The 18,879-nt window shown below is 41.4% G+C and overlaps 1 protein-coding gene across 3 annotated transcripts in view; it reads right to left on the bottom strand.

Annotated features, from left to right (window-relative positions):
* Positions 1–5,982, bottom strand: part of NT5C3A (5'-nucleotidase, cytosolic IIIA) — a 42,108-nt gene extending 36,126 nt beyond the window's left edge. Inside the window, exon 1 of one of the 3 annotated variants that reach the window (XM_047763373.1) lies at positions 5,731–5,982. In XM_047763373.1, the coding sequence (XP_047619329.1) occupies positions 5,731–5,868 (138 nt within the window). In that variant the 5' untranslated portion in view covers positions 5,869–5,982. The remainder of the gene's footprint in view (positions 1–5,730) is intronic. The other 2 variants (XM_047763376.1, XM_047763378.1) reach the window with 2 other exon arrangements.
* Between the last annotated feature and the right edge of the window lie 12,897 nt (positions 5,983–18,879).

Genomic DNA, 18,879 nt, shown 5'->3' with positions numbered 1-18,879 from the left:
CAGAAAATATGTGATATTATCTTAGGATAGAAGGAAGAAGTCTTGTTAAAAGTTTATCTCCAGGAAGGAAACACACCAGAGTTTCAGAAACAGCACCAGCTATTTAAGGAATAATTGCTGATGTTCACAAGGAAGCCATAAATACTTGAGATGTGTTTAAATTAGAAATGACAATTTTAACTCATTGGGAGCTTCACGTGACAGTTTCATTTCCCCTATTCTTGATATCCAAATAATTTTCACCCTCCTTGTTGCTCTTTAGGGAATAGTATTAAGACTATACATTTCATTTAATTATGCCAACTTAAAAAATATGCACTACTTAAAAACTGAGAGTTGAGTTTTATTTGGGGCAAAAAGATGACTGTAACCCAGGAGGCAGCATTTCAGGTAGCTCTGAGATACAGCTCCAGAGAGCTAAGGGGGGAAGTCAGTACATATGAAATTGAGGGGGAGGTGCATGCAACCTAACATGCATTTTACAGAAGTTTGCTGCTAGTCTCGTGAAGGTTATTGCTAGTCATGAGAAGCAGATGTCACCAAGAAGGTGTAGCTTTTCTAGATAAGAAGATGCAAGAACCGGGCTCATAAAATCTTCTCCTGAATATATCTAACTATCTGAAGACTTGTTCTGCTAGTTTTCCCAGAGCACCTCACTCTTGATCTCCACCCTGAGCTCTTTCAGTGGGTGTTGAGGGTGGGCAGCTGCAGTGGCTGATGATTTAATTTGTGTAGAGGCAGATGTGAGTGCCAATCTCCAGTTCATAGCTAGGACTTCTACTTTGGGAGAACCCCTCTCCCTGCCACCGCCCCAGTTTTATAGAGATGTAACTGTTATGTCACTGTATTCATTTAAGGTATACAGCACAATGGTTGGACATACAGATATTAGGAAATGATTACCGCAATAATCTTAGCATTCATCATCTCACACAGATACAATAAGAAAGCAAAGAAAGAAAAATGTTTCTTTTTGTGATGAGAACTTGAGAATTTAATCTAACAATCTTCCTATATATCCTACAGCAGTGTCAGCTACAGTCGTCATGTTGTAAATCTGGTTTTTTTTTTGGTCTTTTTGCTATTTCTTGGGCCACTCCTGTGGCATATGGAGGTTCCCAGGCTAGGGGTCGAATCGGAGCTGTAGCCACTGGCCTACGCCACAGCAACTGGGGGATCCAAGCCATGTCTGCAACCTACACCACAGCTTACAGCAACGCCAGATCCTCAGCCCACTGAGCAAGGCCAGGGATCGAACCCGCAACCTCATGGTTCCTAGTCGGATTCGTTAACCACTGAGCCACGATGGGAACTCCAACCCTAGTACTTCTTTATAACTGTTAAGTTTGTACTTTTTGATACTCTTCTTCCAATTACTTTGGGAGAATTCAATAAACGATATGAGAAAAACTGAAGATTAAACCACCTCATCTTTTTTTTTTTTTTTAATTTTCTATTGGAGAAAAATAATCTGTTGGTAAAAAGTAAAACTAGAATACATCCTTGTAGGGAAAAGATGCAAACGGTTGATATGTAAAAATTGGAAAGAGGTACCATTTGGTAGGAGAAATTAAGTTAACTGGACAGAAGAATGAAGTAAGCAGAGGCAGTTAGTGGAAGGCTGAAAATAATAAGATATAATGTAAATTAAAATATGCAGGAATAAGCACCTATAAATCAATGAGTAGTACAGTTGGCCATCCACGTCTGTGGGTTCCATGTCCACAATTCAACCAACCAAGAGTTGAAAATATGTGGGGGAAAAAAAATTCCATAAAGTTCCAAAAAGCAAAACTTGAACTTGCTGCTTACTGGCAACAATTTACATAGTACTTACATTGTATTTACAACTACTTACATAGCATTTACTATGTATTTGGTATTAGAAGTAATCTAGAGATGATTTAAAGTATATGGGAGGTTGTGCATAGGTTATAAGTATATACTACACCATTTTATCAGAGGGACTTGAGCATCCTTGAAGTCTGGTTTACAAGGAGCCTTGGAACCAATCTCCCAGGGATAGCAAGGGAATACTGTATGTACACTCTAAGAGAGGGATGGGCCTTATTCCTTTAAAAAAGGCATCTGTCCACCTGTATTCTCCATCCCCTGCCTTCCTATCTCCCCGGGAACTTAAATTGATGGATTATTTCCTCTCCTCCTCTCTTCTTTCTTTCTTTCTTTTTTTTAAGGGCCACAATCTCGGCATATGGAACAGTTTCCAGACAATGGTGAATCGGAGCTGCAGCTGCCAGCCTATGCCACAGCCACAGCAATTGGTATTGGAGCCTCATCTGCGACCTACACCACAGCTCACAGCAATGCCTGATCCTTAACCCATTGAGCAAAGCCAGGGATTGAACCTCATGGTACTAATCAGATTCTTCTCCACTGAGCCACACAGGAACTCTCCTTACTTCTTTAAGTACTTGTTTTTTCATTGCATTCTGCCTACCAACATGGTCATGTGCCAACCATTCAAAAACAAAACAAAACATACACTGAAGGCACAAGCATGTTTGTACTCAACAACCACTTTCTGGTTTTCTTCACTTCAGTTTTTCTAGTGGCTCTCCAGCCCACAGGGCATTCAGTCTAATTTGTGATCTGTGCCAACTCACACTGCTGACTCTGCCCCTTCTTATAGAAAGGTGTCCTGGTACCACACTCTAAGATCTCTATTTTTCTTACTGAACACTCATTATATGTCAGCATTCTCAAGTTTTCTTTTTTTTCATCTTGCTGCAAAGTTATGGATGAGAAATTATAACCATTTCCATTATTACTGCCAAGAGGCTAGACATGTGAGAAAATACTGTTTCTCGTCTCAGTTTTTCTTCTCAAAACCAGCAGTTTGAGAAGTTGCTGTGGCTAATTATAACAGGTAATGTATATACTACGTTACTATGCACCAGTATATGGGCCGAAAATAACCAAATGCTTTTCTAAGCACTTTATTTAACTAATTTATGGACATTTCTAATGGCTATTCCCCGATCACCTCAAATTTAACAGGACAAAGTGAACTTACTGTTCCACATTGTCCCTGCCTCCTCTCCCTTTCCCCATTTCTATCTTGGCTAATTATGTAGCCTGTATCACTGTTTACCTTGTATCTCACCCTGTGATTAATCTTTTCACTTAATCATCATAAATAATGGTAAACTCTCAAATGATAGCAATTATGTCCACTCTTATTTCATGTAATCTTCACAACTACCCCATGAAGCAGGCACTATTATTATTATCTTTCAACTATTAGATGAAAAAACAGACTCAGAGAGGTTAAATTAACTTGCCATCCTACTTAGCTATATGATTTAAAGATTATGGAGCTTGATAAATGAGAAAGTCTAGATTCAAAGCTGGGGTCCTATGAGCCTAGTATCTGTACTACCACTAACTCCTGTTGATTTTATCTCTGAAACAGGTATCCTCTGCCATCTCATTTCCTACTCTAGGCCCTAAACATCTTTCACAAGGAAAACCACCAATATCCTCTTAAATTATTTCCTTCTTTCCAGACTCTTCTCTTTCACCCTATCTTGTCTAAGTGATCTTTATAAAATACAGTTTTAAACACACAACTATCCTGTTTTAAAAATCTTTCATGGCCACCCACTGCCTACAAAATAATGGGCAAACTCTTAAAATGGCTTTACAAGATTCATTTACAATTTGGCCTCTCTGTCCACATTCCCTGTCGATTTCTTCCAAATACACATCTATATATCATGCTGTAACCACAATACTATTTGCCTCCATGCCTGAATTAATGTAAAGATTGACTTCTGAACAACAAATAATGGGCCTTCATTATTTTTCACAAAGATGGCAAAATGTTCTTACGATGGCTTCATTGTGGATTGTGTAAAGGGACTTATTTTTATCTCTACTTGGTTTAGAGGAGCCATGATAGACCAATTCACAGTCTAAGTACATACAGGAAGGTACAGCAGTTAGGTTTCTTTTCCCACATGTGTATTACACATTTTTTGGTCTGGAGCAAAAGGAAGCCACTCAAGTTTTCTATGCAGGATGGCAACATAAAACAAAATGAAATTTTGGAGCAAAATAAACAAAATGAATTTTTTTTTTTTTTTTTTGCTATTTTAGGGCCACACCCGAGGCATATGGAGGTTTCCAGGCTAGGGGTGTAATCAGAGCTGTAGCTGCAAGGGATCCAAGCCATGTCTGTGACCTACACCACAGCTCACAGCAACACCAGATCCTTAACCCACGAGGCAGCCAGGATTGAACCTGCAACCTCATGGATCCTTGTCGGGTTTGTTATCTGCTGAGCCATGATGGGAACGCCAAAATGAAATTTTTGATGTTTGCCGCTATGAGCATAAAGATGGAGCAAAGACTGTGTAATACTAACTCAAGACTAATTTAATTCCAGCAATAAACAAAAAACTTAGGAATATTATTGGCATATGAGACATGTAAGAGTTAACTTTTTTTTACTTTTATTTACGGGAAAATATTCCTGTTTTCAACCTAAGGCCAATAGCAAACAACAAATAGTTTCTTTGATCAATGAGGACATATGACTGAAGCTAAGTATTTTAAGTATACAAACCTGAAGTGATATTATTTAAATCTGTCAAAAATTGTTAATCCCAGAAGTCCCCGCATGTACTACATCATCAGGCGTAAACATGGGACTATTCACTCCAGTAAATATATCAGAATGCAACTCACTGAGGAAATTGTCTTGATGGGTCCTAATTAAAACACAAAAATGGGAGTTCCTGTTGTGGCTCAGTGGGTTAAGAACCCGACGAGTATCTGTGAGGATGTGGGTTAGGACCCTGACACCACTGCTCAGAGGGCTAAGGAGGCAGGTGCGGTTGCTATGGTTGAGGAGTAGGCCCACTGCCACAGTTCCTCCGATTTGACCCCTAGCCTGACAATTTCCACATGCCTCCGGTGCAGCCCGAAAAAGACAACAAAAAACCCTGCAGAAATAAAAACACCCCTACTGTTGGAGCATTATAATATAGTACCTCAAACGGGGTTCTTCAAACACTTTTTTTTTTTTTGGCTTGTGTAAGTTCCCCGGCCAGGGAACCCCAGCCTTAGCAGCCACCAGTCCGCTGCACTGACAATGCCAGGCCCTTAAATCGCTGAACCACAAGGGAACTCCCAAACACTCTAATACTTGAAATTTCAAAAACGTTATGTAAAAGGTTTGGGGGGGGAGGTAAAAAAAATGAACACAAAGATACTTTCCGGCAGTTTGGGACACGAAGGAATAACATTCAAATAGAAAACTATCCTGAACTCCAACCGGCATTCCTCTAATCACCCAGTGAGGCGTTACACCCTTTCATAATGGAACTCATCCTCGCCACGGTGAAAAACAACTCAGTCGTAACTGGGCTGCAGCAACGGTCTGACGCGGGACGAAGGAAGGAGGGAGAAACCTGCCCAGAAAGTTCCGCTTATTTCTAGACACCCCCCCCCCCCCGAGGGTCGCAGCGGGAGGTAGCCCGTTTCACATATTAGCTGCCTTTTTGTTTCAAATAGAGACGAAACAAAGCCCACGGGAAGCCTCGTGCCGCCGCTGAGGGTCCAGACCAGGTCACCGCAGGGTCGCCGCACGCGGGGCGAAAGGGTCCCCTGAAGGCCCCTCAAATTCCAGCAGCGGCCGCCGCGGGAAGGCGAGGCCGGAACAGACCACCGCGGCCCCCCAAGCGCTCCGGGAGCCTCGATACTCACCATCTCGATGATCTTGGTCTTCCGGCCCGTCTTCCTCCTCAAGGTGAATATGTACTGGGCCAGCACCACCCCTGCCACCAGGGCGCACACGCTGGCGCTCGCTACCGCGCCCACCCTCGCCACGGCCGCTCGGTCCATGGACGGGTCCTCCTGTGCCTCCCGCTCCAAGAGAAGAGGTGGCTGGACGGCTGCAGGCCTCAGAGCCGCAGGCTGGCGGAGAATCCTGGACCCCCGGCCTGGCCCCGCCCCCAGGAAATCCCCGCCCCAATGAAAAGCCCCGCCCACAGACGCCTGAGCCGGGGAACCCAAGGGGGCTAGAGAACCTGGCCTGCGTGGGAGGCCGAGGAGGGAAGCTTGTCTTCTCAGAGACAAGCGGTTGAAGAATTGTACAAGGACAGAAAAGGGGAATTGTACTAATTCTCTCTCTGCTAATGAGGGCCAGGCAGTGGTTCATTCCAGCCCTGCCCGATAGAAATCTGATTGCAAACATGGTACACCGGTGAAAAAAAATCCTCCGCCCTCCTGAGACCTCAGGACTACAACCCCCAGAAGGCATGGCGGCCCAGCAGTCTGATTTGCGCAGTAGCTTGGCTTTAAAGTGCTACGACAAACTGCAGGGTGCAGCAAAGGATAAAACAGTAGAAAGGCGACCTACAGAATGTGAGAAAAAAAATTGCAAACCGTGTATTTGATAAGGAGTTAATACCCAAATTATATTAAAGACTCCTGTACGTGAAGAACAACAACAACAAAAAACATCTCCATTAAAAAATAGACAGTAGATGTAGTTCCCCTTGTGGCTCAGCGGGTTAAGAACCCAACTGGTATCCATGAGGATGCAGGTAGATCCCTGGCCTCACTGAGCGGGTGAAGGATCTGGCCTAGGAAAATGCAATGTAGGTCACAGGTGTAGCTCAGATCTTATGTTGCTGTGGCTGAGGTGTAGGCTGGCAGCTCCGGCTCAGATTCAACCCCTAGCCCAGAAACCTCCATGAAGGTGCTGCCAAAAAAGAAGCTTATGAAAAGATACTCAATATCACTAACCGTTAGGATCACTAATCATTAGGAAGATGCAAATCAAAACCACATCAAGATATCAGTTCATACAAGTTAAGATGATCACTGTCAAAAAAAATGTAAAGTTAAAAGTGTTGGTGAGAAGTTCCCTGGTGGTGCATGTTAAGGATCTATGTCACTGCTGGTGCAGGTTTGACCTCTGGTGAAACAATGTCCACATAGCGCAGATGTGGCAAAAAAAAAAAAAAAGTGTTGCTGAGGATGTAGAGAATTGAAACCCTTGTGCACTGCTGATGGAAATGTAAATTGGTGTAGCCACTGTGGAAAAAGTGCGGAGGTTCCTCAAAAAAATTAAAAACAATTATATGATCCAGTATTCAGAAGAAGTTAAAAGCAGGTACTCAAATTTAAGCTCTCCCATGTTCACTACAGTGCTATATGTAATAGCCAAGCCATGGAGACAACCTAAATGCTCATCGACAGATAAATGCACAAAGAAAATGTGGTAAATGTGATACCTACATCAAATGAATACTATTTAGCCTTTAAAACAGGGGAGTTCTGCAGAATTTGACAATACAGATGATTCTTGAGGACATCATGCTAAGATAAATAAGACATTCATTAAAAAGACAAATGCTGCATTATTCCATTTATATGAGGTAGTCAAACTCTTAGAAACAGAAAGAGTGGTGGTGGAGGGTTCTGAGGAAGAGGAAATGGGGGAGTCTTCAGCGAATGTTGTTTCAGTTTTGTAAGATGAAAAAGTTCTAGAGGTCTGTTACAGAACTATGTGCCTGTATACATATATATATATATATATATATATTTTTTTTTAAGGGCCACATCTGCGTCATATGGAAGTTCCAAGGCTAAGGGTAGAATTAGAGCTGCAGCTGTCAGCCTATGCCACAGCCACCTCAATGCTGAATTTGAGCCATGTCTGCCACCTACACCACTGATCACAGTAACCCCGGATCCTTTAACCCACTGAGTGGCACCCGGGATCAAACCCGCATCCTCATGGATACTAGTCAGGTTCTTAACCTGATGAGTCACAGCGGGAACTCCCCTATATGCCTATCCTTAACACTACTGTACTTTACCTTTTAAAATAGATACATTGGTAAATTTTATGTGTTTTATACAACTCACGTTAAAAAAAAAATTGCTATGACAACAGAATAAAGATGGAGCAAGGAGGTGTTTGTCCTTTTCCCGTTACATCCCAATCAATCATTGCCTCTTCCATCATTTCCTCTTTATGAGTAGCAGGACTTGTTCTCACTGGCCCAGACTCTTTCAAGGGATTGACACAGTTTCTCCTGCCTTTCTGCGGGGGTGAGAGAGAGGGGGGTTGCAGGGGAGCTACTCAGGGGAATCCCTCCAACTCTGTGGAGCTGGTGGTGCTACCCAGGGAGGCTCTCTCTTTGCTCAGGATATGGGACAAGTTGGAGCAGGAGAACCAGAGGAAGAAGTAAGAATTGCTTTTCTCTGTACCCTCAGCTCTTGTTCTAGTTGTTGCAGCCCTGGGATCCTGGCAGGGGTTTTTCTTCAAGGGAAATTTGTGGAGAGATAATTCTTAGAAAGGTTGGATAGGGCTCACCTGAGCAAGCACCAGGTAAGAAAACAAGTCTGGATTAACCACTGGGTGCATGAATGCCTTTGGCAGAACTGGGAAACACATGGTAGCTATTAACTATCAGCCCACATATTTGATTTCTCTATTGTTTTTTAAGTATGTAAATCTTTTTTCCATGAAATTATTGTCCATAGTGATACATGATGGCACATGGGATAGCAGGAACCATAGAAAAATATGCAAGAATTTGATGTAAATTTATAAATTTTGCTATGCATGACCTTACGTCTTGCTTTGATAATTAGCGTATCCTTTGTTTGAAGTAAATAGTGTTCTTGTGAGGAAGAGCCATTTGTTGGATGTAGGTTTACTAATACTTCCGTTAAAAATTAAAACAATGCAAAGCAAAACTACAAAAACACCACTTACACCTACTCTCATTTCTTTTGATATGAAATTGTGGGATGGTGACAGCTAAACTAAAGAGTAGGAAGAAAGTATGCAGAAGCAAGTTTCTGCCATTAGCTCTGACTTAGAAGAGTCATGTAACATCTCTAGGCTTTGCTTTCTTTTTTTTTTTTTTTTTTGGCTTTTGCCTTTTCTGGGGCCGCTCCCACGGCATATGGAGATTCCCAGGCTAGGGGTCTAATCGGAGCCTACACCATAGCCACAACAACACGGGATCCGAGCCGTGTCTGCAACCTACACCACAGCTCACAGCAATGCCAGATCCTTAACCCACTGAGCAAGGCGAGGGATTGAACCCGCCACCTCATGGTTCCTAGTCGGATTCCTTAACCACTGAGCCACGATGGGAACTCCTAGACTTTGCTTTCTTGTCATGCAAAGGAAAGAACCAAATAATTCTGGTGAGCTTTTAGCTATTAAATCTCTTTGATTAGAAAGTAATGGTCTTTTCATACCCTGGAGGGTAAATTGGCAGAGAACCTAGGAAGAGGGAAGTCCTGCTATAAGGAAACATCCACTTAGGCAATCAAGTATCAGTTCATCCAGTGCTTCTCAAACTTTAAGTTGAATATGAACCACCTGGGGATATTGTTTGGGGTGAGGTCAAGATTCCACATTTCTGATAAGCTCTTGGGTGTTGCTGATACTCCTGGTCCAGGCACTATGCTCATAATAGCAAGAAGCTAAATTGTGATGGGGGAGGTGATCTTTCAAAGGGACTTTAAGGAGTTAACAAATGGAGGAAGAGGGGACTAAAGAGAAATGCTAGAACAGGAGGAGCAAGAAGGAATTCACATTTCTCAATGTTATTTTGTCAATAGAAGTAGATCTACAATTTGATGTTTGAAAGCCCATGAGAAATTGGTGTTTAATATTGAACATTCATTTGCAGACAATGTTGGAAAGTTAGTTTTGCTTACTGGAGACATTTTCATCTTCATTCTAACAACTTGACAGAATTGTAACACTGATGAATGTTTTCAAGGCCACTGTCACAGTATAACTATTTTTACCTGATACAATTAGTTCTTACTTGAAGTTATTTAAATTCAAACAGAAGCCATGTCTAAGCATTTTGATTTTATATATATCATTCAGTAGCACTGACTAAAGAAGAAAAAACTCTTTCCCCAGTGCTTGGGTGTTTAATATGTTCTCTAGGCAGGACCCAGGAGGTTTTCTCTTCTGCCTGCCTGAGGGGACAAGAAGACGTCTTCAGATGTGGGGCAGAGCTCCCCTTTCTATTTTCTCTCCTTGAGACTTTTTTGAACTGGCTGACACAGACTGTGTACGAAGGATCACTTACGTTTTGGTTAGCCTGTTGATTTCTGTCCTTGGCTCTGTCTCCAAATGGACCTTGTGCCACCAAGTCTTCATTCTTTCTGGGGGAGGTAGTGGTGAAGGAGAAAAAATATAGCTTTGCTGCTTTGCCAGGCAAAGGAGGACACAGTGGGCTCATGCCTTTAAAAACTGTTATGTCCCCCAAGTCTTCATTCTTTGTGATGTGTCAGCAGCATTTGATATAGCTGGTTACTCCTTCTTTCTAGATACACTTTTTTTTTTTTTTTTTTCATTTCCTTCCAGATAACATATCTGGTTTTCCTTTGCTCTGCTTAGATACCCCTGTTCAGCTTTCTGGCAGACTCCTCCTCTTCTCCCTGACCTCTGCAACACCCTAGAGCCCAGTCTTTTTGCTCATCATTTCTCTATTCCTCACTAAGAGATCTCCTGTTTTATGATTTTTTTTTTTTTTTTTTTTGGCTAAGCCCACAGCATACAGATGTTCCAGGGATCAAATCTGAGCCGAGGCAGCAATCTGAGTCACACCAGTGACCACACCAGATCCTTAATCTGCTGTGCCACCAGGAAATTCCCTATTTGTAGTTTTTTTGATGATTAATTATCTGACAGGTGTGAAGTGCTAATAGCTCATTGTGGTTTTGATTTTCATTTTTCTGATGATTAACAATGTTGAGCATCTTTTTGTGTACCGACTGGCTATCTGCGTCTTCTCTGGAAGAATAGCTATTCAGGTCTTCTCTCATTTTTTTTTTTTTTAATTGAGTTTGTCGTTGAGTTGTATGAGCTGTTTATACATTTTGGATATGAATCCCTTATTTGTCATATCACTTGCTAGCTTTTTCTCCCATTCAGTAAATTGTCTTTCTATTTTGTCAGTGCTTTCTTTTTGCTGTACAAAAGCTTTTAGGTTTAATTAGGTATCATTTATTTTGGCATCTATTTCCTTTGCCTTAGTAGACAAATACAAAAAAATATATTGCTATGATTTATGTCAAAAAGTGTTCTGCCTATGTTTTCTTCTGGGAGTTTTATGGTTTCCAGTTTTACATTTAGGTCTTTAATCCATTTTGAGCTTATTTTTGTATATGATGGTATAAAATGTTTTTTCCACATTTTAAAATTAAAATATTGATTTACAATGTTGTGTGAAAAAGTTCTAATTACATTTTTTTTACATGTAGCTGCCCATTTTCCCAGCACTTCTTATTGAAGAGACTGTCTTTTCTCCATTGTATATTCTTGCCTCCTTTGTTGTAGATTAATTGACCATAGATATATGGGTTTATTTCTGGACTCTATTCTGTTCCATTGATTGAATTTTATCTGTTCCACTATATGTTTTTGTGCCATACCATAATGTTTTGATTATTGTAGTTTTGTAATACAGTCTGAAGTCAGGGACCCTGATTCCTCCAGTTGTTTTTTTCAAGACTGTCCTGCCTACTTGGGGTCTTTTGTGTTTCCATATAAAATTTTAAATTTTTGGGAGTTCCCATCATGGCTCAGCAGTTAGCGAAACTGACTAGAATCCATGAGGTCATGGGTTTGACCCCTGGCCTTGCTCAATGGGGTAAGGATCCAGTGCTGCTGTGAGCTGTGGTGTAGGTTGCAGATGTGGCTTGGGTCCCGAGTTGCTGTGGTGCAGGTGAGCGGCTACAGCTCTGATTTGACCCTAGCCTGGGAACCTCCATATGCTGCTGGAAGGGCCCTAAAAAAACAAACAAAAAAGACCAAAAATTTTTTTAAATTATTTATTCTATTTTTGTGAAAGTTTCTAATTGGTATTTTGATAGAAATTGCATCAAATCTGTAGATTGCATTGGGTAGTGTGGTCATTTTAACAATATTAATTCTTCCAATACATGAACACAGTGTATTTTCCATCTTTTTGTGTCATCTTTAATTTCTTTCATCAGTGTGTTCAAGTCTCCAAGGACAGATCTTTTACCTGCTCTGATAGGTTTATTCCTAGGTATTTTATTCTCTTTGATGTGATGGTAAATGGGATTGTTTCCTAAATTTCTCCTTCTGATAGTTTCTTGTTATATAGTTCCTTGTTGTATAGAAATGCAAGAGATTTCTGCATATTAATTTTGTATCCTGCAACTTTACTGAATTCATTGATGAGCTCTAGAAGTGTTTTGGTGGCATCTTTAGGATTTTCTTCCTTTTCTTTCTTTTTTCTTTTTTTTTTTTTGTTGTTGTTGTTTTTGGGGCTGAACCTGCGGCATGTAGAAGTTTCCAGGATAGGGGTCAAATCGGAGCTGCAGCTGCTGGCCTATACCACAGTCACAGCAACACCAGAGCTCCTGGCAATGCCAGATCCTTTTAACCCACTGAGTGGGGCCTGGGATTGAACCAGCATCCTCATGGATACTAGTCAGTTTCATTACCACTGAGCCACAATGGGAACTCTAAGGTATTTTATATGTAGCATCATACACACAGATGATATTTTTCTTCTTCCTTTCCAATTTGGAATCTTTTGTTTCTTTTTCTTTTCTGACTGCTGTGGCTAGGAATTCCAGTATTATGTTGAATAAAAGTGGTGAGAGTGGGCATTCTTGTCTTGTTCCTGATCTTAAAGGAAATGCTTTCAGCTTTTCACCATTGAATATGTGGACTTATCATATGTGGACTTTATTACGTTGCAGTGTGTTCCTTCTATACACAATTTTGGAGAATTTTTAAAATCATAAGTGGATTTTGAGTTTGATTAAAAGTTTTTCCTGTATCTTTTGAGATGATCATGTGTTTTGTATTTTTTAATTTGTTAAAGAGGAATATCAGTTGATTGATTTGCTGATATTGAAAAATCCCTGGGATAAATTCTACTTGATCATGATGTATGATCATTTTAACATATTGTTGGATTTGGTCTGTTAATATTTTGTTAGGAATTTCATGGAGTTCCTGTTGTGGCTCAGTGGAGATAAATCTGACTAGTATCCATGAGGACACAGGTTCAATCCCTGGCCTTGCTCAGTGGATTAAGGATGCTCCTTTGCTGTGAGCTGTGGTGTAGGTTATAGATGTGGCTTGGATCTGGTGTTGCTGTGGCTATGGCTGTGGCCAGCAGCTACGGCTCCAATTCGACCCCTAGCCTGGGAACCTCCATATATCATGGGTGCATCCCTAAAAAGACAAGAAAAAAAAAAAGAATTTCAACAATGTTTCATCTATGTGCATTAGTGATATTGGCCTGTAATTTTTTTACTTTATATATTTGGTTTTGGTATCAGAGTGATGCTAGACACACAGAATGAGGTTGGAAGCATTCCCTCCTCTGCAACTTTTTTGGAATAGAGAAGGATTGTCATTAACTCTTCTCTACATGTTTGGTAGACTTCATCCATGAAGCCACCTAGTCCTGGACTTTTTTGGGGGAGTTAACATTTTTAAAAATTAATTATTAAATTTCATTACTGGTTACTGATCTGCTCATATTTTCTATTTCTTCCTGTTCAGTAATCTTTGGGAGAGAATACATTTCTGGGAATCTGTCCATTTCTTCCAGAATGTTAATTTTATTGGCATTTAGTTGTCCGTAGTAGTCTCTTATGATCATTTGTATTTCTGTGATTTGAGTTGTAACTTATTTTTCACTTCTGATTTTATTGATTTGGACCCTATTTTTTTCTTGATGACTTTGTTCAATAAAGGTTTATCAATATTGTTCATCTGTTCAAAGAACCAGCTCTTAGTTTCATTAATATTTTCTATTTTTTTGTCTCTATCTTATTTCTGCTCTGTTCTTTATGATTTCTTTCCTTCTACTAACTTTGGGTTTTGTTTGTTCTTTTTCTAGGTCTTTTAGGCAAGGATATGGAGAAGAGTGAAGTTTTCTACGCTATTCGTGGAATGTAAATGTAGCCATTGTGAAAACCTGTATGGAGCTTTTTTTAAAAACTAAAAATGGAACTACCATATAAACCAGCAATTTCACACCAGGTATCAATATGAAGAAAATGAGAACAGTAATTTGAAACGAACATGCACCCCCATGATAATGGCAGCATTATTTTCAGCAGTCAAGATATGGAAGCAACCTAAGTGTTCACCAACAGATAAGTGGATAAAGAAGATGTGGTATGTATAAAAAATGAAGTACTACACAGCCATATAAAAGACTGGAATTCTGACATTTTCAACAGCATGTGTGGACTTGGAGGGATTTTGCTTAGTGAAATAAATCAAAGAAAGACAAACACTATATATCACTTATATGTGGAATCTAAAAAACAAAACAAGCTAATGAATAGAACATCAACAAAAGGTGGTAGAATGTGTGTGTAGTTATAGCATTAAGTAAGTTTCCAGGAGTTCCCAATGTGGTGCAATGAGGTTGGTGATGTCTCTGCAGCACTGGGACATAAGTTCAATCCCTGATCTGGCAGAATGGGTAAAAATGATCCTGTATTGTCACAGATCTGATCCCTGCTCCCTGGCCAGGGAACTTCATATGCTGAGGGGTGGCCAAAAAAGAAAAATTCCAAATATGTATGTGTCAATTTCTTTGTATCCTAAATCTTGATGGCACATGGCTTAACATTTTCATTCTTGCTTACTTTTATTTTTTAAAATTCACCTCATTTCTGCCTTGCCTTATTTACTTTTTCTAATGGCTTATTTATTTTTATTTTTATTGGCTGAGCCTACGGCATGTGGAAGTTCCTGGGCCAGAAATTGAACCTGTGCTACAGCAGCAACCAGACATGCTGAAATGACAATACCGGATCCTTAACCCATTCCACCAAAAAGGAACCCCTATTTATTATTTTTTTTGTAATTACCATTGCAGCTGTCATGGAATACATCTGAACTGGCAGTTTGGTTGCCACAAAATTCTTGAAACTTGTTTGGAATGGGTTTGGTAGTTTTGTCCCACTTTAAAACTATACCTAAAGAGCCTAAGTAATCTGAAGCAGGTTCAGGAAAAATATGAGAGTATCTACATTGATTCTGGGTCATCAGAGCATTCAGATTGACCAGGTGGTATTTCAGGTTGGGAAGTGGGGGGACATTCTAATCTGGGTTGCAAGAGAATGAGTATCTTTGGTGGTCCAACAATATGGCATATTACAATATCCCTATGCTTCTGGAGTATATCAATGAGAATATATGGCATTTATTAATTGATGTAACTTCCCTCTCATATTAAACAAAGTCAATAAAAGTATAAGAAAAGGGTTTATTGCATTTAAGTCTGGCTGCCGAATTTGATGTGTAACCACAGGCTTATTTATAAGATCATATAATGCAATTAGTAGTAATGAATGATGCAAATTTTTTCAGAAGCTCTTCCACATTATAAATTTATAAATTTATTTATCTGCTATGTATTTTTTCTTCAGCTCCACCAATCATTTTTTGTAAAAACGGATTTCTTCTAAGCAAGATATCTTGGTTGGCGGTATCTTTCTTTTTCTTTCCTTCCTTCTCTCCTTCTTGTACTTTTCTTTTTTTTCAAGTGACTTGTATTTTAAATATTCATTTAAAAATACTTTTAGACTCCCATAGAAGCTGCAAATATAGTTCAGAGAATTTCCACTTACCTTTTACACAGCTTCCCCCAATAGCACCAGCCTATATCACAGCTCAATTACAAAACAAACAAGTTGACATTGGTGGTAGGGGCTACATGGGGCTCATTGTTAAAATGGCTCATTACGCTGACTCATGAGACTGACAACCTTGCTCAAGTGACATCCTGTTTTTGCCACTGGTACCTACTTTCCCAAGACTACGAGACCCCTCTACCATGTGACACCACACACTGCGGCTTTCTCAAGATTACAAAGACCACCCTACCACGAGATACCTCCAACTTTCTCATGACTATGTGACCACCAGAGTCCAGATGCAAGCAAATGATAAATTAACCTTCCCCCGCTTCAGAAAATCCAGTTTCCTTTCTGTGGGGTATAAGAAGGCCCCGCCAGAAGGGCGGGGAGCTGGCTCTTTTCAAGGGCCAGTCACGCTCTCCTTTTCCCTATAATAAATTTTCTTCTCTTTGCCTGAACACCTGGCTCGTTCTCTTTTTCTCCCTACTTGCTTTACAGTTGGTATAATATAGAAGGTCCCCCATACATCTTACCTGAACGTCATTGGTTTTCACCAGTACTTTTTTTGTTATAGGTATATAGTTCTAAGAAATTTTGTAAGGTGAGATCAGGATATAGAACAGGATCCAGGAGTAGGGTCCTTCACCACAAATAGCTTCCCTTGTATGACAGCTTATTGTCTCAATCTCACCCCAACTTACCCACTGGAAAACACTGATTTATTCAGCCTAATGTCCTTAAGATTTACCTAAGTTGTTCTGTACATCAATACTTCATTTTTTTTCTATCCCTGAATTTTTTTCCCATGGTATGGATAGAATTTTTAACCATTTTACACATTTACACACTGAAGAACATTTGTTTTTTTCTCTAACACTGCGTTTTGAAAAAAATATGAAAAGGAAACATCAATGACATTTCTTGGCTACTTAATAAACAGTGCCAGGTATGTATACATGTATGTGTAACTTGGTCCCCATGCTGTACAGTGTAAAAAACAAACAAACAAACAAACAGTGCCAGGTTCAAGAGTTTTATTGAACTCAATCTGCAGCCCCCTCCTCCTTCCCTGCCTGGGGCTGGGGGGCAGGGATGAAAGGTCCTGTGCTTTAATCCCAAGTTTGGTCTCTCTGGTGACCTGCCTCCTTCCTAGAGTTATCTAGGAGCCCCACCCCGAAATACCTCCTGAACATAAATCCTGAAGTGGTAGAAAGGGGCTTATTATGAATAACAAAAGACATCATTTGTGCATATCCCAACAACAACCCAAGTCTGCTGTTGAAATATAAATACCTAGTAGAGAGACCCGAGACAGATTTGGTGTGAGCAGTATGCTGGTTGCAGCTGAAGCCGTGAGAATGGGTGAAAATGAAGAGAGAGTCGGTGGAGTAAGAGGGAGAAATATTTAGGGCTATAATCTGGAGAATATGAACATTAAAGAGAGAAATATGGGAAGAGAGCGAGTAAAAGACTTTAAGGAGTATCAGCAGAGAGGCAGCCAGTCAGGCTGGTAGCTGGGAGGTGAGGTTGAGTGAAATGAGCTAAATCGTTTCCATGCCATTTAGCAGCAAGTGGTTCATTAGTGTCCTTGGTGATGGTGGGTGAGTGGGCGTAATGGTAACAAAATCTGGATTTGCAGCAAGTGAAGGACGAGGAGGTGGAGAAGGCTGAGTGTTTATGGCCCTTTACGAAGACACTTGCCCGTGGAGGGAGGGAAGTGGGAGAACTGCCTCTTTCATTACCTGAAGCATGGCAGCTGACATTGTTAGTTACCTGCTGGATCAATAACTATTCTCCACTCTTTCTTAGTCACAGCATCTAAGTTTATTCCAAGTGGCAATATGCCCTACACACAGAGGACAAGAGCATCTACACATCCTTCACCTGGTGGTAACCAAAGAGAGAGCACGTGAAGCTGCACGTGTTTTCTATTAGAAATCTTTTAAGAACAAGACTGATGACTGACTGGCTGACTGTGTGCCCCTTGTGGGGGTTCCTGCCCCCTCCCCCTTTTCCGCTTTAGCCATTTCCCTTATTTTTCTCCTGCTTTCTGCTTGCAGGGGGCATTTGGATAGAGAATCAAGTTGAATAAGGAAGCTGGTGCTAAGGATATTGGGATAAAGTGTGAACAGTCAGGGCCCGTTGTGGGACCAAGAACCAGCCCTGTGGCACCAGACCAGCCCTCAAGCAGTCCACTCCAGAGTTCTTTAGGACTCTGTTTCAGCAACTGCAACATCTGGCCAAACCCAGATAACGTGATAACGCAGTCATTTCAAACTTTCTTTTTTTTTTTTTTTTCATTTCAAACTTTCAGTGCCCCCCAGAAGTACTATTCCCGCCTCTCTTGATTGAAAATAATAGTAATGACAAGGTCATCAAAAGCTCAAGTACTTAAATCCCTGCCTTCAGGTCTCCATTTCCCTCCCCCCTCAAAGCCTTCCTTCTGTCCAAGGCCCAGCACTGGACCCAGGCTGGGCTCCTCTCTCCCGTCGTCCTGACATCCCTCTCCCTCCACATCAGTCGTGTCTCCCTGTCTCTCCATCCCAGAGACACAGAGAACTCAATCCCCGTCTTTCAAAAGCCAAACTCCTTACAACCCCAGGACGCCCCTTCACTACCTCCCATTCACTGTCCTATGGCTTTCCTTCCTCTCACGCACAGAGCACTCTGTAGGCGCCAGCGGCCCTTCCGAGATGCCCATCCGTCACCCACACACACGCCAGCGCCTTTCTGTCCCTCCACTTCCCCGCCAGTGGCGTCCCACCTGCAGGAGCCCCTTCCCCCGAGAGGCTGCTCTCCCCAGCATTCAGCAAACGTGTTCATCCCACCTCTGTGCCCCTTCCTCCTCTCAGGGCTGTCTGTCCTCCGCCCAGGATGGCCTCCTTCCTCTCTGCTTCTCCTCTTCCTTAAGCGTCAGCGGCTCTAGGCCCGAGGATGGAAAGAGACCAGGAGCTCAGAAGAGCAGCCACGACCTGTCGCAACTGCACACTCAGAGGAGGGGACGGTCCGGGAGAGTGAGATGGCCAGGAAGGGCTCTGTCCTCTAGAAAAGCAAAGGCCAGGGCGCCTCCGTGCAACAGGGATGTGCAGAAGCGGGGCCTGGGATTCACCCAGAAGAGGGTGCAGAGGACTGCTCGTCTCCACTAGGCCTCAGCAGGTTCTTCTAGAGCCTTCCGTGGGAGCCACCTGGCTTGGGAGCGCGCACAGGGCGCACGCG

This window comes from Phacochoerus africanus, chromosome 16 (genome assembly GCF_016906955.1).
Source record: "Phacochoerus africanus isolate WHEZ1 chromosome 16, ROS_Pafr_v1, whole genome shotgun sequence".
NCBI lineage: Eukaryota > Metazoa > Chordata > Mammalia > Artiodactyla > Suidae > Phacochoerus > Phacochoerus africanus.
The sequence above is the reverse complement of the archived record's forward strand: the minus strand, read 5'-3'. Positions and strand labels throughout refer to the sequence as shown.